The 20,268-nt window shown below is 55.6% G+C and overlaps 2 protein-coding genes across 2 annotated transcripts; both read right to left on the bottom strand.

The window, feature by feature from the left end:
- Positions 1-1,656: 1,656 nt before the first annotated feature.
- ENO2 (enolase 2) lies at positions 1,657-8,385 on the bottom strand. Its single transcript, XM_004279072.3, has 11 exons — positions 8,286-8,385; positions 7,674-7,769; positions 7,465-7,523; positions 7,107-7,176; positions 6,389-6,522; positions 5,959-6,181; positions 4,530-4,727; positions 3,452-3,653; positions 3,101-3,209; positions 2,880-2,938; positions 1,657-2,575 (listed from the first exon to the last, which is right to left on the bottom strand). The coding sequence occupies exons 1-11, from the start codon at positions 8,368-8,370 to the stop codon at positions 2,506-2,508; spliced, it is 1,305 nt and encodes a 434-aa protein (XP_004279120.1). The 5' UTR covers positions 8,371-8,385; the 3' UTR covers positions 1,657-2,505.
- A 1,722-nt stretch (positions 8,386-10,107) lies between these two features.
- LRRC23 (leucine rich repeat containing 23) lies at positions 10,108-16,865 on the bottom strand. Its single transcript, XM_033404338.2, has 8 exons — positions 16,738-16,865; positions 15,935-16,107; positions 15,749-15,858; positions 15,045-15,298; positions 13,831-13,961; positions 13,046-13,182; positions 10,911-11,196; positions 10,108-10,361 (listed from the first exon to the last, which is right to left on the bottom strand). The coding sequence occupies exons 2-7, from the start codon at positions 16,055-16,057 to the stop codon at positions 10,923-10,925; spliced, it is 1,029 nt and encodes a 342-aa protein (XP_033260229.1). The 5' UTR covers positions 16,058-16,107; positions 16,738-16,865; the 3' UTR covers positions 10,108-10,361; positions 10,911-10,922.
- Positions 16,866-20,268: the final 3,403 nt, after the last annotated feature.

The raw sequence follows: 20,268 nt of genomic DNA, 5'->3' as shown, positions 1-20,268 counted from the left end.
TGTTCAGTTCAGTCCCCCACTGGGCCCTGGCCCAGGCTCTTCCCAGCTCCTTTCCAGGCCGAGCTCTTCTCCCTCCTTTTTTAACCACTAAGGGATGGGCTAGGATGGTGACATAGCGGAGCCTAAAAGAAAAACGTAGGCAGTGGTGGAAACGGGATAAGGAGAGTGAGAAGAGAAGCCAGGGCCTACCCCCTCCAATTCCTCCCCTCCCTGAGGGCCGGGCTCACAACTCAGCTTCAGGGAGCATCACACACACCCCACCACCATCCCTCACCCCAGCTCCCTCTCTGGCCCCAGTCCCCCACGACCCACCCGTCTCCAGGCAACAGCACAAAAGGAAAGTGGAGAGAGGGGCCTGGGAGGCCCAGGCAGAGCTAGCTGTAACCCAATCCAAGCCAGTACCTGAGGGGTTGGGGTGGGGGGGGCATGAGAAGGCGACCTAGCAAGGAGGAAAGGGCAGAGGTTAGGAAATGTGGCTCCGACCAGGAGTTACTGAAGAAAGATGGATATAATGGACCCTAGAGAAAAGTACGGTGTGCCCCCAAGGGAAACAGAAAAGGACACCAGGAGACAGCAGAGAAGGGAAAGCTGAGATGCCCGCGCTGTAATGAAGAGCACAGAGGATGGGGCGAGAAACTCTTCGACTGAAAAGGGCTGAGTTGTCAGCCACACAGGAGGAGAAAAGCACAGAAGCGGGTCCTGCCCATACAGAACGGGAATCCTCTTCCAGTCCTGGAGCTGGGCAGGATGGCAGAGGGGGTCCAGGACCAGAACTCAGAGAAGAAACAGAGTGGGAGGCCCACAGAGGGAGCAGCCTTGCAATTCCCCCCACCCTCGCCCCGTAGCCAGTGCAGTCAACAGCCTACAGAAGCTTGATACGCTCCAGTGGCCACAGCTCCACCCGGGTATCCGAGCCCTGGAGGGGGCTCCCCCGCCCCCCTCCTCCGGCCCCTCCCCCCCGCCCCCCTCCTCCCCGGTGGTTCCTGGGTTCCCATCTCAATGCTGGGGCTCCGCTGGAGCTGAAGGGTGATAGTCCGTCTCCCCAGCCACACACTGGCACCCTTCTCGCAGGCTGACCCAGGGAGGGGCCCGTTGAGCACCCCAGGTCCTGAATCCCCAGTTTACTGGAAGGCTGTTTCCTCCGGCTTCTGTACCCCCAGTACCATTCTTCCCAAGCACCATCCTTTCCTCCCCGGGTCCCCACCTTGCAGGGGGTGCTGCCCAGGCAGTGCTGGTCGATCCCAGAAGCAGCCAGGACTTGGTCTGGGAGAGGCCCAGTACCGGAGCTGCTCCAGCCCACAGCTTTATCCCTCCTCTGGTCAAGGCCCTTGGTGAATCTGCAAACCCTTTGGATCCCTTTCTCCAAAAATGCATATACACACACAATTTTTGATACTTTTAGGAATTCTGGGGCCCCAGGTTAAGGACCCCCAATTCCCCTGGGTCCTGGGGCCAGGCTTGCTGCTGACACGGCACGGCAATGTGCTCCCTGCCTGGCCAGGGTGAGGTGGGCAATGCCATCCTCCTGGCCTATTTGTTGGGCTTCTTCCTCTTTCTGTGCCCTCCCCAGCTCTGCTATCCAGTTTCACCGACTTCCAGGAGCTCCATCTTCTCTCCCCTCGTGTGCACGAGAGTAAGACTCCTCAGACACAGTAATGCACGGTGACTCACACTTTAATGGCGGTGCTCATTTCAACGCCACAGAGGTGCTGGCAGCTGTGGAACACGGCACGGGGGAGTGAGACGGTGCTCAGGTGCAGCTGCAGGAAGAACGAACGAGGGGGAGACGGGCTGGGGAGAGAGGGACAGGGGAGGAGCCCCGGGCACACAGCCCCACCTCTGGACCGAGCCAGGCTGAGGTTAAGGCTTGGCACGCACACAGGAACCCTCATCGAGGCCCCTTTCTGTGACCCTTCCCGTTCCAGCAAGACCCCCACCCCAGGCCATCTCAGAATCTACAGTCACATGAAATACAGACACACGGTCCCGTCCAGTCAGGCCAGTTTCTGGCCCTGGAGTTATGAGGAAGTGAATCATTAACAGGATGAATGAAAAATAAATAAATGAATAAATAATACATCAGTGCCTTAGGCCAGGCCTGAGCACGCAGCCAGCACTCCCCTCCACTCAGCACTGTGCAGTTCCCGTCTCATATGCAACCTGGAAACGAACAGACCCAGCGCAAAGCACACATGACACACGGCCCCTCTACACACCGCAACAACCAGCCCTGACGCTCCGGCACGGACCCTGATCGGTCTTCCATGGATGCCCTTACATCCTCAGTCCATGGCCAGTTTTTGAGGAGGGAGAAGAGAAAGGAAGGAGTGGAGAGTGTGGAACCCAGAGTGGGCGAGAGCGGAGACAGCAGGGGCTGGACCAGTCAAGGAGCAGCGCAGCAGGTCAGCCGGGGTGTTGTCTGGGGTGAAATTTCGAGCAGGACTGGAAAGAAGAGGTTCCAGGAGGACGGGCGAGGGGTTCCAAGTCTCCAGGCAGGTAGAGGGATCACAGCACACTGGGATTGCGGAAATTATGTCCGGCGAAGCGAGCTTCGTCCCCCAGCTCTTCTTCGATTCTGAGAGAGGTGAGTCAGAAAGGAAAGAGTCAGGGAAGCAGGAGGACCGCCCCCGCTTCCCATGGGGCCGCCATCCTCCAAGCCCCTCGCACCACCTGCTCCCGGGTCCTGGCCTGAGCGAGGTCATTCCCTGGCTTTCCGTGGGCTGTCAATCAGGCCATCTGTAAACCCATCCATCAAAAACAAGTATTCTCTGGATGCCTACTGTTTGTTCTCCAGGCCCCGGGCACTGGAGATGAAATGGTGGAGAAACACAGCTTATAACCCCCTGGGCCCTGGGCTTCCATTCCCCGGGTCCCCTCACCTCATGAGCTGGTTGTACTTAGCCAGACGCTCGGAACGGCATGGGGCACCAGTCTTGATCTGAAACACCACAGAAGATAAGCAGCTCCGTGGCCGCCCTTTGCCCCGTGAAAGAAAACTTATACTCCCTTGAAATTCCCCCAACACCCGCAAACACCTGGAAGAGGAGAGCCACCTGAGCCTAGAACCCACCAATTGCACAAAGGGCTCCCTGGCGCTCACCTGGCCTGTGCACAGCCCTACCACCAGGTCCGCAATGAACGTGTCCTCGGTCTCTCCCGAGCGGTGACTCACCATGACCCCCCAGCCATTCTCCTGGGCCAGCTTGCACCTGCATCCGTACAGCAGCACTGAGCCCCAGCGCCTCACGCCCGCACCCTCTTCTCATGCCCGCACCCTCTTCTCATGCCCGCACCCTCTTCTCATCCCCTATGTCGGTCAAGAAACGTCTGGGTGGAGGGAGCAGAACCAGGAGAGCCATGAAAGTGACTCCAGGTTCCCTGCCCCCTTCAGCACTTGTGGGCAAGACTGGGCTGGGAGAAACGGGCTGAGTCAGGGACGGCAGGCACTCACGCTTGGATGGCTTCGGTGACCGAACCGATCTGGTTGACCTTCAGCAGCAGACAGTTGCAGGCCTTCTCCTCCACGGCCCGCTCAATTCGCTTTGGGTTGGTCACTGTCAGGTCGTCACCCACAATCTGGATCCCCACGTTGGCTGTGAACTTGGACCAGGCAGCCCAGTCGTCCTGGTCAAAGGGGTCCTCAATAGAGACCACTGATGGGAGAGCGACGCGGAGGCTCTGAGTCAGGCAGGAACACCCCGCTGGGATGCCCTGAATGGACGGGTCAGACCCCCTGGCCAATTCAGCTTCCTCACCCCTGCTTCCCCCGAGACAAGGCTGCCCTAACTGCTTCTTGGTTCTTCCATAAAACCTTTCCAAAAACAAGAGTTTAGAAACTTTCTCACAACCTATCTTGGTATTTTCCCATCTTCTACCAGGAAGCCCTTCCTCGTTGCTATTCTAAAAACTTCATTCTGCAAAATCTAAGTCTATTTTCTCTCGCTCTGTCTCAGGAACTGGAAGCCAAGTACCTCCATCCCGGGGTAAAAACCACTGGGGGACCTAGAGAGGGCGATTCAGCACCTCCGCACCCACATGACGTCCAGCTCCACTCAGTATCCAGCATCCAGCCACCACACTGCTGGCTTATGGGATCTTAGTTCCCTGACCAGGGATTGAACCCGTGCCCTCGGCAGTGAAAGTGCAGAGTCCTAAGCACTGGACCGCCAGGAATTCCCCAGCATCCAGTTTTCTCAGCCAAAGATCCTGAACTGTGCTAGTTCCAGTCACCCTCTCACCAGGCCTGGTTCCTCCCAAACCCGCCCCCTGATCCCAGCAGCTTCAGAGATCATGACTTTAATCAGGATCCAAAGCAGATGGAACAGATTCACCACAGGTACCTGCACAATTACACGACATCCAAAGCCCAACCTCTGCAGGAGGCTCCTTCACCCCATCCCTGGTTCTCAGGTTCCTCTCAGGACATCTCTCCCTGACACCCGGGTCAGCACCCCCGTAAGGCCCAGAGTTGTCCCCAACACATCCCTGCCTGCCCCCTGCCCTCCCCCTGCCATAGCCCTTGCTCTCACCAGGATAGTTCCTGACAAAGTCCTGGTAGAGGGCCCCCAGCTGGTCCCCAGTGATGTATCGGGAAGGATTAGCGGGAGACTTGAAGTCCAAGTCGTATTTGCCATCACGATGAAACTCCGAGGCGGCGACATCCATGCCGATGACGATCTTTTCTGTGTAGCCAGCCTTGTCAATGGCTTCCTTCACCAGCTCCAAGGCTGGGGATGGAATACGATGGGCGAGGAGGAATGAGGGAAAGAAAGAAATTCAGAACAGAAGTGGAGGGCTCTTGCTAGGGAGAGGTCTGGTTAAGGTTGTTTTGGGGTTATTCTCAGGTCTGCGACGAGCAGGCCACCTTTTAGGAAGGCAGAGGAATGGAATTGTGTTAATAATAGTCTTTTTGTTTTTGTTTTGGCCGCGCCGCGCGGTGTGTGGGATCTTGGTTCCCTGACCAGGGATCGAACCGCAGCCCCTGCATTGGAAGCATGGACTCTTAACCACTGGACCACCAGGGAAGTTCCATAGTTTTGTCTTGTTTTGTTTTGTTGCGGTACGCGGGCCTCTCACTGCTGTGGCCTCTCCCGTTGCGGAGCACAGGCTCCGGACGCGCAGGCTCAGCGGCCATGGCTCACGGGCCCAGCCGCTCCGCGGCATGTGGGATCTTCCCGGACCGGGGCACGAACCCGTGTCCCCTGCATCGGCAGGCGGACTCTCAACCACTGCGCCATCAGGGAAGCCCAGTTTTGTTTGTTTGTTTGTTTGTTTTGTTTTAAATAGCTATAATTTATTGAGGGCTTAACTATGTCACCTAAGCACTTACACACATGATCTCATTTAATCCTCACAATATGCTAAGAGATAGAGACTGTTGTTCCCATTTTACAGATGAGAAAGACAAGCACAGAGAAGTTAAGTGAGCAAGATCCCCAGCCAGTAACTCTTCAAGTCAAGGTTCAAATTCAGGCAATTTGGCCCCAGAAAGTTAACTCTTAGCCACTACCTGCCTGTATAGTTTCTCTTCACTGTAAGGTTTCTCCCAGGGGAGAGAAAGGCTAGAAATCCTAGAAGTCTAAGAGGTTGGGGTGGGAATGGGATAGACTTGGAGTGGATTCCCTGCAGCATGGTGTATCTCATCAAACTGAGGATCCATCGGAGTTAAAGGTGGGGATGGATCCCACAGGTCACCTAGACCATCTCCCAGCATCCCCAGGGGCTCCAGTGGGAACTTGCAGATGCTTACAGATCTGGCTGGGTGGATAAAGAATGTCCTCTCAGGCCTGCATGTGAATTTGTTAGGCCCTCTGGCACCCACTCCGAGGAATGGAACCTCTTGGAATTAGCTCAGGGACCCTCACGCAGCCTCCTCGGGACTTGGTAGAATGTGTGGCCCTTCCTGATGTCCCGGGATGGAGTGAGACTTAGAGCTAGGAGTGGGGCTCCTGGCCTCACCTTCACTGTTCTCCAGGATATTGGGGGCAAAGCCACCTTCATCTCCCACGTTGGTGGCATCCTTGCCATACTTGTCCTTGATGACGCCCTTGAGTGTGTGATAGACCTCTGCCCCGAGTCGCATGGCATCCCGAAAGCTCTCAGCGCCCACTGGGAGGATCATAAACTCCTGCATGGCCAGCTTGTTCCCAGCATGGGAGCCCCCATTGATCACATTGAAGGCCTGGGAGCCACAGGAGGACAGAAAAGTCACAGAGCACTTCCCTCTCCGCCCCTGGGAGTGTCAACCCCAAATCCCAAACTTCCTCCAGCTTCCTGGACTCAGAGTCCCCTGTCCCCATCCTTTCTCTTTAGCTGCACCCCATCAGTCCTCACAAGGCTTCATACTCCCTCCCCACCCACCCCTGGGAGGGGCAGGTCATAGTCTCACCGGCACAGGCAGGATGAGGTCTGAGTTCCCGGCCAGCTGAGCAATGTGGCGGTAGAGGGGCAATTCCTGCTCGGCCGCCCCTGCTTTACACACGGCCAGGGACACACCCAGGATGGCATTGGCCCCAAACTTGGCTGGGAGATTACAGAGGAAGGCACTGAGCAAACACGTCCCCTTCCCCTTCCAGGCCTCGCCTCCACCTACACTCCCCAAAAGGAGCCAGTAAAGGAGACCCCCCTCCTCCCTCTCCACTCCTGCAACACCTCATCCATCCTCTCCTGAAAATAGTGGGGGGCGGCGAGGGGAGGTGAGTCGAAGGGGCAGAGAGAGGCACTATTGCTAAACACCCCTGAGACCACAGACTATCTGCCACCAACTCCCCCCTCCTTATGCTGCAAAGTTCTCCCTTCTGTCTAATGTCATTCCCCTCCCACTGGCGTTAAACTCATGGTTTCTTGAAGGGCTAGTCCTCGTCGGGTCATCCTTCTCTCTCTTTTTTTTTTTTTTTTGGCCACACCTCACAGCCTGCAGGATCCGACCAGGGATCGTACCCGTGCCCCCTGCAGCGGAAGCTCATGCGTGGAGTCCTAACCACTGGACCTCCAGGGAAGTCCCAGGTCATCCTTCCTAAGAAGCCCCCCACAGCGCTGGCCCCTCAGTTCTCCATCTGCTCCATGAGTTCCCTCCCCACCCCGACTCTCTCCCAGCCCCTGCTTACACTTGTTCTCAGTCCCATCCAAGTCCAACATGAGGTTGTCCAGCTTCTCTTGTTCCACCACAGAGAGACCCTGTGAGCAGAACCTCCATCACCCAAAGCCAGGATGAAGGCTGGACCCTAAGCCAGAGGGCCCCCTACATCCACACACAGGCTCACATCTAGCCAGGGTCCAACCAGCTTCCTGCAACAGCGGCCTGTCTGGATTAGGGGACCTGAAGCTCCATGGGAGCAGGGGGCATCCTTCCCCGGTAACCATGATTCCCAAGAGGTGGGCCTTTCTCCCTCTCCTTCATCGTCCCCTAATCCAGCGTTCCTTCCAGGACCCTGGTCCCCACCCCCAGCAAAGAGCGGGCCTCACTGAGCTGATGAGGGCCGGGGCGATGGCGGTGTTGATGTGGTCCACTGCCTTCAAGACACCTAGGGAGAGGTGGAGAGGTCAGGCCGGCTCAGGCCAGGCGGAGCCCGAAGAGGAAAGGTGGGGGGAAGGCATGCAGGAAGAGGGCTGGGGACTGGTGTGAGGTCCCCAGTAGAGGGACGGGAGAGCCGGGAAAAGACAAAGGGCCTCACCTTTGCCTAAGTAACGCTGTTTGTCCCCATCCCTTAGCTCCAGGGCCTCATAGATACCAGTGGAGGCTCCACTGGGCACGGCAGCCCGGAAAAGCCCTGGGAGGGGAACGTGGAATGAGGATGGAGAGAGAGGACACCACAGGGACCAGAGATTCTTCAGCCTTCCAGCTCTACGCCCCTGCAGCCGCATCCAGCCTTCTTCCACCAGTGCTCCTTAACGACCCCCCCGCCCCACCCCGACCCGGACACACGCACGGAGGCGGATGCACAAGCACTGGCCTCCTCATCCACCCAACTGAGGTCCCACGTGCGCAAGTGGGAACCCACAGAAATGAAGCTACGCAGGCAGCACACACGGTGCACACACACACGGTACACACACGCACACACGGTGAACACAGAGGGCAGAGGCAGGCTGTGTATCACACACTAAACTAGCACACAGAGACCGGCCTATCCTGGCTCCCCTGGAAAAGGAGGATCCACCCCGCCCCGCTACAGGCTCGTGAGCCTGGCCCAGCGCCCCATCCCCACTGGGAATCCCCGGGGAGCCTCCCATGCCAGGCGAGGGCAAAGCCAGCATGGCGGCTGTGGGAAGGCCCTGCCCATTACCTTTGGCAGTGTAGAGATCCACCTCCACCGTGGGATTCCCACGGGAGTCCAGGATCTCCCGGGCCCAGATCTTCTTAATGGACATGATGGCTGGGATCTCCTTGGGTGGAAGGGAAGGAAGGAGAAAGGTAAGAGGCTTAGAGGGGTGGAGCCTGAGACCAGTGGGAGGGGCCAAAGGCTGGGAGGCTGGGAGGGATGGGAAAGAGGTTACCGCACTGGGCGGGGTGTGGGGGGGTGACGAGGAGCTGGCTGCAGTCGTCGGCTGTAGAAGGGATCCCCCCGCCCGTGGGGAGAGGAGAAGGTCAATGCAGTGAGGAAGGGGAGGTCACTGCAGTGGGGGGCGGGGTAGGATCAAAAACGAGATGGGACTGATTCACTTTGTTATAAAGCAGAAACTAACACACCATTGTAAAGCAATTATACCCCAATAAAGATGTTTAAAAAAAAAAAAAACGAGATGGGAGGACTCCGCAGTGAGGAGGGGAGGGGAGCGGCACGGCAGTGGTTCCCTCGCCCCCTCAGCAGCCGGCTGGTGGGGTTCCCCCAGATCTCCTCAGGGCGGTCCGGCTGCTAGGTTTGCATTTCTCCTTGGAGCCCAGAAGAGCATGGGTCGTATGGGCAGCGGGAGGCCTCTCCTCCTGAGCCCCCATCCCCCACAATCTAATGCTCCAACCCCCACTCCAAGGTCCCAATCTCCCTCCAAACGTATGTCCCTCCTCTTCCCGAGAGATGTACAGTAGAGAAGTCTGCGAGAGGGTCCTCAGTCTCTGAGGGTTGCCGTGGGGAGGGAGGAGGACGAAGAGAGACCCGTGGGGAGAGGCACGGCTGGGCCGGTCCTCCCCCGGCCCCTAGACAAATTCTCCCTTCTTCCCATCCCTCCCCGGTGCAGTGGAAACACTGTAACCGGAGTGGGCGATGCGGGAGAGGAGTGGGAGAGGGGCGTCTAGAGGAAGTCTGCGGACGCCGAAGAAGGGTGAGAAAGACATTTCCCCGATGCAAAGCCAAAGGACGTGCCAGGGTAAAAATGCACAGCCCGGGGAGACCGCGAAACCTTATCATCGACAGAACCGGAGGCGAAAAGGGGCATGGGGAGGGGGCAGACAAGGGTGGAGAAAGGCGCAGTTAGACACAGGTGCGCAGAGGCCTGGCGCACGAATGAGGAGGGGGCGACAGCCTGAAACCGAGACGAGCGGTCCGGGAAGGCTGGGGAAGGAGGTGCCTGCGGGGCGCGGGTGGCGAAGCAGGTGCGCAGCGCCGCGGGGCGAGGGATGCGCGAGGCCCGGGGAGAGGGGCGGGGGCGCGGCGGCGAGGGGAGGGGGCCGGAGGGGCGCGGGGCTCGTCTGGGGCTTCACCTCGGGGCTGCAGACCCAGCCTGTGGCGGTGGCGCTGTCGGTGGCGCTGGCAGTGGTGGTGGTGGCGGCGCAGAGAGAGCGGGAGTGGCGGTGGCGGCGGCTGCGGCGCCCGGGCGGCGGGCGGGGGAGGCGCGGATAGGGCCGGGCGGGCGCATGTGACCCGGAGCCCCCGATGATTCAGGAGCCGCCAGCGGAGGCGCACGTAGGAGCGCGGAGGAGGGGGGGGGTACCGATGGGATGGGGCGGGGAGGTCAGGAGGAGAGCGATGTGGGAGGGGCCGGGGGCCACCCACGACCTATACCCCCGCCGCCCACGCGCGCTCATACCCACGCCCCGACCCCGTGGAAAGTAACAATCTCAGCCTGACGCCAGTGAAGCCCGTGACAGCCTCAGTGTCTCACAAACCCGGTCAGATACGAGAGTATCAAAATGTCTCTTTATTGGAAAAACGAACAACTGTTCCTAACACTCCAGGCCGCCGCCTCCGCAGCCAGTTCCTCAAGCCTCCCCTGGCCCATCCAGGCCTGGTTCCCACCAGGCCTACCCGAGGGGCTGCTCCCGCGCAGTCACCGCTGCCCAGGTGCCCGTCACAGAGTCTGGGAGGCGGGCTGTGATGAATTCCTAGGCCTGGGGCAAGAGAAGGCGTCCTCTGTCTCCGGAAGAGGGGGTGTGGGCCCCCCCAACTGGGAGTCTCCTCGGTCTTGGAGCCAGCATCTTTGGTCTCCTGGAGGAAGAGGACAGAAGCCAATCCTCTGGGCCCCCTGCACTCCCACTGCTGCCTCTGCCCCACCTGCAGTGCCAGCTGCCACGCTTCCCTGGTCTCATAGCCTGTCTCTTCCTGCCTCCTTCTGCCCTCCTTTCTTCCTTCTGTCCTGTTATTCTTAGCTTTGCTCTATAGTGCAGGATCTTCCTCTCCTGCCTTCGGTAGGCCCAGCTGCCATCCTCATACACCACGGCCCCCAACCCCGCCCCCCCCATGCCCCAGACCCAGCATTTCCCATCAGGTGTGGCTGCCCAGCCCACAGCCACCTCTCTGCCTGCCACCCCATTCATACTGCTTACTCCTCAGGCCTCCTGATGTATCTCCTAAGCCTCTCTCAGCTCCTCCCAGGCTCTTCTGGTTCTTTCTCCTCACCTGTGACTCCTAACCCAGGTCTCCCCAGGGGTTCTCCTTGCCTCTGCCTCCCTCACCCACCTCCTCCTACAGCAACTTCCCTTCCCATCCGCCAGGCCCTTGGCCTCCTCTTCTGGCCCCCCTGCCCCCCGTCCTTACTGTCCTTGGAGGCTAGGGGAACTGCGAGATCGATGACTGGTCCAGTTCCAATTCGGGCTCGGGCTCGGCCTCCTCCTTCACCCTCTGCCGGATCTCGTCAGCCTCAGCCCTCTCCTCCTCCTCGTAGAAGTCCTTGTCCAGGCGCTCGAGATGCGCCACCTGCACCAGGGCCTCCCGGCGGTAGTCGTTCTCGTCCGTACACGGGTTGTCCAGCAGCACCAAGGCTCGCAGCTTGGGCAGGTTCCGCAGCTTGGCGAGCTCCCCCAGGTCAGCCACCATGTTGCCCCTGCCGGTGTGGTGGGGAGGTGTTCACGAGAGAACGATGGGCTTCGGAGGCTAGCTACCAGGTATGGGCCCTCGGGGGAGTCTCCCACTGGGCTCCGGTTTCTCTAGAAACATGGCCTCTGTGGACTGGCCTGCCACGCACTGCTGGATTTGCTGCAGAGACGCTGTGTGACCCTACTCCTGTCCTGTTCCGCCCTTCAGGGAATCCCTAGGCGCCACTGTCTATTCTGTAATGTGTCATATTTATCTTTTTGGAGCAGCAGAGCTAGGTATCAACCCTGTCTTGTAGTTGGGGAGTAGGGGGGAATCTCCTTTGTAGGGACAGATTTCTGTGTCATCACACCTAACCAAAGGTTAGAAGGTAGGACCGAGCCAGTGGAGAAGGAAATGGGCTCTAGGGTCATGGAGATGGTGCTGTCTCGGCGCTCCCACAGGAAGGAGCCTGGAGCTGGGGATGGGTCGGGGCCTCCCAGCCTGAAGAATAAGCTTCCTCCCCTCAAGCACCTCATTGTAGGATACTGTGTATTGTTTTCATGCTCTTGCCTCACGCCTCAGAGGCTGGACTGTCCTTGCTTGCAGGTCTTTGGCCCCAGGGGCACCTCCCAGTCACTGAGACAACCCCTCTGCCCCACACTTACTTCTAAACATCCCTGGTAAATAGCCACTGAGGAAGGTCCATTATCCCTGTCTAGACCATTAACAGGAAAACCATACCCCCTGCACCCTACCAGACCAAGGGGGCAGAGCTAATTAGCAAGAGATCGCTCCAGCAGTCAAAGCAGGACTTTGGGCTTCAAGGTACAACCACCACTCCCTACACGGAGACTCTTTTTCCACTGCCAGAATCGAGGATTTGTCTTTGTTGACGAAAGAGGCAATTTCCTTACGTCTTTGCTTAAAGATACACACATAAAATCCTCCAATCCGACAAGAGTTGCTGCAAGAAAATCGCCCCTGATCCTCAGTGCCTTTCCATCTAGAGATTTTCTTTTAAATACTCTTCTCACCTCAGATCTGAGCACGGGGACTTACCTGGTGGCGCAGTGGTTAAGAATCCGTCTGCCAATTCAGGGGACACGGGTTCGAGCCCTGGTCTGGGAAGATCCCACATGCCGCGGAGCAACTAAGCCCGTGTGCCACAACTACTGAGCCTGCGTCCTAGAGCCCGCGAGCCACAACTACTGAGCCCGCGTGCCACAACTGCTGAAGCCAGCGTGCCTAGAGCCTGTGCTCTGCAACAAGAGAAGCCACCGCAATGAGAAACCCATGCACCGCAATGAAGAGTAGCCCCTGCTCGCCGCAACTAGAGAAAGCCTGCACAGCAACGAAGACCCAACGCAGCCAAAAATAAATAAATCAATAAATTTATGGAAAACAAAACCAAATCTGAGCATGTCTTGTGTTTTATAGCAGTATGGGGCCCATTACAGGTGGGGCTCAGGAGAAGAGAGGCAGGAAACTGGAAGGGGAATTGGGGCCCAGGAGATGGAGAAGGGCAGTGGAAACTTATATGGGATGGAGCCAGACTGTGAGTCCCTGAGAACAGGGACCATCTCTGATTCCTTCAGATGGTTCCCGGAACACAGCACAAGGCCTGGCACGTAGTATGTTCTCAATATGTGGGTTGAATGAATAGGGTTCAGGGGTCTCAGGCTACAAAGGTCTCAGTGCTGTAATTAGGACTGATGCAGAAGAAAGTAAGGACAGGAGGGGGGAGGATCAGGACGGAGGATGAGGTGAGAATCTGGGGGTGGTCTAGAACTGGGGGATTGGGACCAGGGAGAAACATAGGGGCAAAGGTGGCTCCTGGTCAAGGGTAGAGGCACGGGGGGCCTGGAGGGGGCTCCTACCTTAGGTTGAGGTACTGCAGTGATTCCATTTCCTTGGAGAAGCCACTCAGAGTTTCAATCTGGTTGTCTCGAAGATGCAAGGTAGTGAGATTGCTTAGGCTTTCCAAACCTTCCACCTTCTTCAACAGGTTCTGGGCCTAGACCCCAGGATACAGTAGATCGATTGGGAGAGGGCAGCAGGGAGAGGGAAGGAAATCAGAAAGAGATGCAGCAAAAGGGCAAATCTAAGAGGTAGAGAGGGTACAGGAGGGCAGTGGAGGTGGGTAGAGACCCGCGTAGAGAGTAAAGAATCCAGAAGAAGCTGCCAACCCAGAGACAGCTCAGCAGTGACTCCTACTGCCCATCCCAGCACGGCCACCTCTGATTAAGGAGGAGATGCTTCAGCCCACCGCCCGCGCCAAGAGCCTCACTGCTCCACTGAGGAGAAATGGCTTCAGCTCCATCCTGGAATGAGGCGACTCAAGAGTCTAAAAGCCTAGACACATAAGTGGCCTCCTTAGCCTGATCTGAACCTCAGTTATGCACAAGGTGCTGCTACCTGTATCAAAGCAAACTGTCTCTGTATTATCCACACATCGTGTATTATCAGCCCTGCGAGGTGCTGAGCACCTTGTCTGTTTTGACTCTGAATCCACACAGCATCTGGCACCGAGTAAGCACTCAGGAAATGATACCAATTACGATGATGATGAAGTTAGTAGGTGAGTCTACTAGAACCAGGCATCCTGGCCCCCAGGACAGCGCCCCCTTCCCAGCACCAACCACCTTCTGACCCAGTGAGCTACCAGGAAGAGGTTCTTCAGCTTAGGAAGGTTGATTCCCAGGGTGCTGTTCAGCTGGTTTCCCCGAAGCTCCAGTGTGTGCAGGCTCATCAGCTTCTGGGGGTCCAGACCTGTCACCATGTGGATGTGGTTCCCTGAGAAGGAGGGTGTCAAGAGTTCAAAGGGCCGCTTCAAATGTTCAGCAGTAGAGCCTGAATTTGGGGAGCCTCTGCATCATCTTCTCTAATGCCAGGTGATACGAGGAGGGACAGCTCCAGACTTAAGGGCTGCGGAGCCCTGGACAGTGGTCTGGCAAGTCCAAGGGCCCGATGGATGTGCCCACCTAAGTCTTTGAGGAGTGAATGAAGGGTGCCCAGCAATCTATATGGCTAACTCCCTCTCCTCCTTCAAGTCTTTGCTCCAATGTCAACTTCCCAATGACACTTGTCCTAACCAACCTGTTTGAAATCGCCACCCCTGCTCCCCCCTTTTCCTTTACCCTGATTTTTTTCCATAGCACTTATCTCCTTTTAACATGCTTTATAAATTTACTTATTTTTTTAAATTTTTATTTATTTATTTTTGGCCGTGTTGGGTCTTTTGTTACTGCGCACAGTCTTTCTCTAGTTGCAGTGAGCGGGCTTCTCACTGCGGTGGCTTCTCTTGTTGCGGATCACAGGCTCTAGGTGCGCGGGCATCAGTAGTTGCGGCGCACAGGCTCAGGAGTTGTGGCTCGCGGGCTTAGTTGCTCCGCAGCATGTGGGATCTTCCTGGACCAGGGCTCGAACCTGTGTCCCCTGCATTGGCAGGCGGATTCTTAACCACTGCGCCACCAGGGAAGTCCCTAAATTTACTTATTTATTGTGATCATTGGGACTTCCCTGGTGGTCCAGTGGCTAAGACTCCATCCTTCCACTGCAGGGGATACGGGTTTGATCCCTGCTTGGGGAACTAAGATCCCACATGCCACGCAGTGCAGCCAAAAATTAAAAATAAAATACTGATCACTGATAATTGCCTGCCTCCCTTGACTACAATGTAAGCTACAGGAGAAGAGGGATTTTCTTTGTTTTGTTCACTGCTACATCTCCAGCACACAGAACTGTCATCGTGAACCATCGTGAATGAGTGAATGAATGAATGCAGATTGCTGTGTGGCACAGCCAAGGACCACACTGCCCACTTATGTCGGCCCCAGGCGAGGAAGGAATCTTGTGAGGCCCATCCCAAGGCCCCACCTTTGAGATCCAGGCTGGCCAGACGAGGATGAGAGATGCCCTCAGTGTCGGTGATCTGGTTATAGGCAAAGCTGGCGATCTGCAGGTAGGGCAGTTCGCTCAACCGGGCACTCCGCAGCCTGTTGCCGTCAGCCTTGAGCCAGAGCAGGTGGGTGAGGCAATTGAGTGGGGACAAGTCTGTCAAGTGGTTTCTGGAAACATCCACAAAGCGCAGATGGATGTAGGAACGCAGCAAGTGGATGTCTGTCAGATCCCTAGGAGATGGTAGAGGCCAGGGTCAGGGTTAAGAATCCAGCAAGGACTATCAGAGGTACTAAAGCAGAGGGCAGTGTGAAGATGGCTTAGAGTGGAGAGGAGAGGGGCTGACAGAAGGGAGGGCTGGGGAGGGGGAAGAGAAGGTAGGTGGGTTCTCAACGGTGGGCAGGGACCTTGTGTCTGTGAAGGGCCGAGAAGCGACACTCTGAAAGACTAGTGAGGTAGTCCAACAGGAATCCCCACCCCCATCCCATACCCTCACAGCCTCCAATTGCCCAGGCCAGCTCTGACACGGGGAGTCACAGCGTCCTGAAAAGTAGACTATCCTTCCCTCCTCGCTGGTCCAGGATGCCAGATATCCAACCTCAGCCGAAACACCCAGGATGGAGGCTGAGAAAGGACACTGGGTCCCACATCCTCAGACCTCTCCTGGTCCCCCATGAACACACCTGTCTTTAACCACCAGCTTGACGTAAGCATGGGCCAGTCCATTACCCGTCTTGCAGAGCGCAGAAAGCCCTTCCTTCATCATGTCCTCTGTGAGGGGCGTGGACATCCACTGCAGGAGGAAGCGGACTCAGGCATCCCTTTCTCCCCAGCCCTTAATCCCGGCCCCTCTGTTTCCAAGCTCTCACTTCCTCAGAGTCTTCTCCCTCTTTCCTGTGGTCCTCCCACTCCTCTGTCTCCTTCTCGTCGTCTTCCCTTTCCAGACCATCCAGGCTTGGCTCAAAGTCTTCCAGATCATCTTCATCTGACATTTTTCTTCCCTGCTGAAGGCTCTGGAGTCAAATCCAGCTAGGTCCCGGCCCTGAGAAAGAAGGTCTCCTCAGCGTCTGCCAACGCTCCCTCCCTCACCTCCATGAATGGGTACCCCTCTCATCACCCTATCACCCCAGACCTCCTGCCAGCGATGCTTCTTTCCTCATCCCTGTGAACATCTCATTTTGACTCCCAACCTCCACTTCATACTTCCCACCAAGGACCCCTCTCACTTGGATGCCTTCCCAGACCCCCAAGACATTTCCTGCCCTTCTCAGGGGCTCCAACTCCTCCAGCAGCTCGGTGTCCAGCTTCCTGGACTTCCCTCTCTTTAGTTCTCCCCACTTCTGCCTTAAGCCACGTTCTCCTCCAAACCTCCCTACTGCCCCTTCCCATCCCCTTCCATCTCTATAACCCCTGCTCTACTCCTCTCTTCTAACTCTCCCACGCCGCGTAGACCCATTTTCCTGTCCCCTCTGGGACACCAGCCTGACACGCAGCCTCCAACCCTCCCACTCAATCAATCCTCCTTTGCAAAGGGGCGCAGACCCTGGTTCTGCTCAACTAGAAGCTCTACTGGAGAGGTCTTGGCCCCAGAGGGAAGGACTGTTTGGTAGAGGGCAAGGGAGAAGGAGTTGTGTACTGCTGTTATGGCAACGGGGGAGGGCCGGGCACTCGCCTTCCGCAGCTGGCAGCCGTTGAGAGAAGAGCTGCGAATAACCGAACTGAAAATCCGCCGCGAAGCAAGTAGACCGGTAGTTGCCTGGTTACGAGCCCAATTTCCCAGTCCTAGGAACCCGAATGAAGGGCGGTAATTGGCCCGCTGAAAAAGCCAGTGGGCGTGGCTTAGTAGAGCTGAGGGGCGGGACAGGGGCGGGCTAGCCATTGCATCATGCGAGACCTTAAAGGAACCGGACAACCTCAATGCAGAAGTACTGTGAATTCAAAAGAAACTCATTCCCTGAAGGAAAAGGTGGGGAAGAAGGGCAAGAAATACCAAGTGGTGGGTGGCGCAGTGGTTAAGAATCCACCTGACAATGCAGGGGGCACGGGTTCGAGCCCTGGTCCAGGGAAATCCTACGTTCCGTGCACCACAGCTACTGAGCCTGCTCTCTAGACCCCGCGAGCCATAACTACTGAAACCTAAGTACCACAACTACTGGAGCCTGCGCGCCTAGAGTCAGTGCTCCCAACAAAAGAAGCCACCGCAATGAGAAGCCCGCACACCCAACAAGAGTAGCCCCCTCTCACCACAACTAGAGAAAGCCCATGCGCAGCAACGAAGACCCACTGCAGCCAAAATAAGTAAATAAATAAACTTATAAAAAAAAAAAAGAGGGGGCTTCCCTGGTGGCACAGTGGGTGGGGAATCTGCCTGCTAATGCAGGGGACACGGGTTCGAGCCCTGGTCTGGGAAGATCCCACATGCCGCGGAGCAACTGGGCCCGTGAGCCACAACTACTGAGCCTGCACATCTGGAGCTCCGCAACAAGAGAGGCCGCGATAGTGAGAGGCCCGCACACCGTGATGAAGAGTGGCCCCCACTTGCCACAACTAGACAAAGTCCTGGCACAGAAACAAAGACCCAACACAGCAAAAGTAAATAAAATAAATTAAGACCTCATGATGGGACAAGGAGAGGCTCAGGGACTATAAAGAGAAAAAAAAAAAAGAAAGGAAAGAAATACCTACCAAGTGGTATTTGGTCTGGTTCCCCCACCAATAATTATTGGTCCCACCCAATAATTATTTTCAGGTAGACCTCTGGCAGGTGGCTTCCTGGAGTGGAAGGAGCCCAGGCCCGATGTATCTTAAGACCTGGATTGTTGGGAATTCCCTGGCCGTCCAGTGGTTAGGACTCAGCACTTTCACTGCTGTGGCCTGGGTTCAAACTCTGGTCAGGGAACTAAGATCCCACAAGTTACGCAGCGAAGCCAAAAAAAAAAAAAAAAAAGCCTGTTTTGGAGTCTTGACAGATCTGTAATTCGCTAGCAAGTTACCTAAGACCCCACTTTCTCATCTATAAAATAAGTTTAACTATACCAGCTGACAGGGATGGAGTAAGAGTGTGATGTATGCTGAAGCACTGTATCGATTGCTAAACCCAGCTTGGGACCATTTCCATCCTCATCTTTTGATGCAGACCTTCTGTGGGATATAAAAGGAGAAAATCCAGCAGGAGCCCACTAAAATAATCCTCATCCGGCACTGTCATATAAATAATCAACAAGAATTGGTACAGCCACACCCAGGCACTCAAGCCTGTGTGACTTGTTGAAGGAGATGGAAAAGAGAGGTTGAGATGCAACAAATATTTCTGGAGGGACATTGTGCCAGATATTTCTGCCAGACATTGTGTGAGATGCCTTTGCGAGTGCTATTGAATCTGCACATCAGTCCTGTGGGATAGATATTTGGGAGAAGAGGAAATTAAGGCTTAGCGAAGCTAATATTCCTGCATGGGGGAAGGGGGATATTACCAATCCTGTAGAATCTAATGTAAATAAAACAATTAGGTCACAAGGTAACATGTCATGTGATTAATTGTTAACGTTTGCGTTACAGACTATACAACAGGAAAAGTGGTCTGATGACAGATGTGTTGAGTTGAAAATCGGGAAATACTACCTCCTGCCTTGTCTGGCTTGGCTAATATCGTTCACAGACAAATCTGTTCACTTGGTATCATGGAACTAGCTGGGGTTTTAAAGTCAGAGAGAGCAGGTTCCAAACGCACTCCACCACTTAATAGCTGCGTGTTCCTCAGCAGGTTATATCATTTTACTGAGGTTTCATTCTCACATTTTTGAAATGGGGATAAACATGTCCACCTCAAAAGACTGCTGGACACTTAAAAGAGTGTGAGTTACCGCCTTCACTTAGTTAACCCTCGTAAACATCTCCCACCCACCCCTTGCCTGTTTCCTCGGTCCTGGGGTTGTTGTGAGGAATAAAAAAGAGTAAATAGGGGACTTCCCTGGTGGCGCAGTGGTTAAGAATACGCCTGCCAATGCAGGGACACGGGTTCGAGCCCTGGTTCAGGAAGATCCCACATGCCATGGAGCAACTAAGCCCATGCACCACAACTACTGAGCCTGCGAGCTACAACTACTGAATTCCACGTGCCTAGAGCCCATACTCTGCAACAAGAGAAGTCACTGCAATGAGAAACCCGCGTACCGCAACAAAGAGTAGCCCCCGCTCACAGCAACTAGAGAAACCCTGTGCGCAGCAACGAAGACCCAATGTAGCCAAAAATAAATAAATTAATTAATTAATGGGGGAAAAAAAGAGTAGATAGGAAAGCTTTCTGAAGGGCTAGAAGTGCTTTGCAAAGGAGTTATCACATTGCTGGAGTGTGGAGAAGGGGAACATCCAGGTGGTCTGAGGTAGTCAGAGAGAAAGGATGTGATTTTCTTCCTTGGCGCAGAGGAAAGGGAGGGATCATTTAGCATGCTTTTGTTAAGCACTTACTCTCTGCCCAGCTGGACTGGCTGGGCACTCAAGGACAGTAAAACACAGGCCTTGTCTTCAGGGGGCTTACAGTCCAGGGATAGGGTTAGTGGACAAGTAATTCAATATAATGAGAAATATGTTATAATAATGAAACCCAGCACTTACAGGGCTTTTACGAAGTGCCAGGGGATAATCTTGTTGAAATTTTTTTTTTTTTTCTTTTTGGTACGTGGGAGCCAGGGGATAATCTTATAATACGCATGTGCACATAATATCACATGTTCAGGGCAGAGACTCTAGACAGAAGAGGCGCCGGTGTTAAGTCTTGGAGGAGAAAGAGCTCAGTGTCAGTGGAAGGAAGGCAGGGGTTCTGCTGGCTGGAGCGGAGGTGCACTCAGGGGCATGAGGGAGGAGCAACAGACGGTTGGACTTTATCCCAAAAGCTGTAAGGAGCCGCTGGAGATTTTATTTTGTTTTGTTGACAAGGACTGAATCGATGCCATGTAATGAGAGCTAGAAACGCCACGTCCTTCTCAGTGACATCCTTCCCCCAGTGCCTGGTCTAGAGAACATCTCCTTCGATTACAAAAGTACTATTTAATTAAAATAAAAATGCAAATAGGGCTTCCTTGGTGGCGCAGTGGTTGAGAGTCCGCCTGCTGATGCAGGGGACACGGGTTCGTGCGCCGGTCCGGGAAGATCCCACATGCTGCGGAGCAGCTGGGCCCGTGAGCCATGGCCACTGAGCCTGCGC

Source organism: Orcinus orca, chromosome 11 (assembly GCF_937001465.1).
Source record: "Orcinus orca chromosome 11, mOrcOrc1.1, whole genome shotgun sequence".
Taxonomy (NCBI): Eukaryota; Metazoa; Chordata; class Mammalia; order Artiodactyla; family Delphinidae; genus Orcinus; species Orcinus orca.
This window is presented reverse-complemented; position numbering and strand designations above follow the sequence as displayed.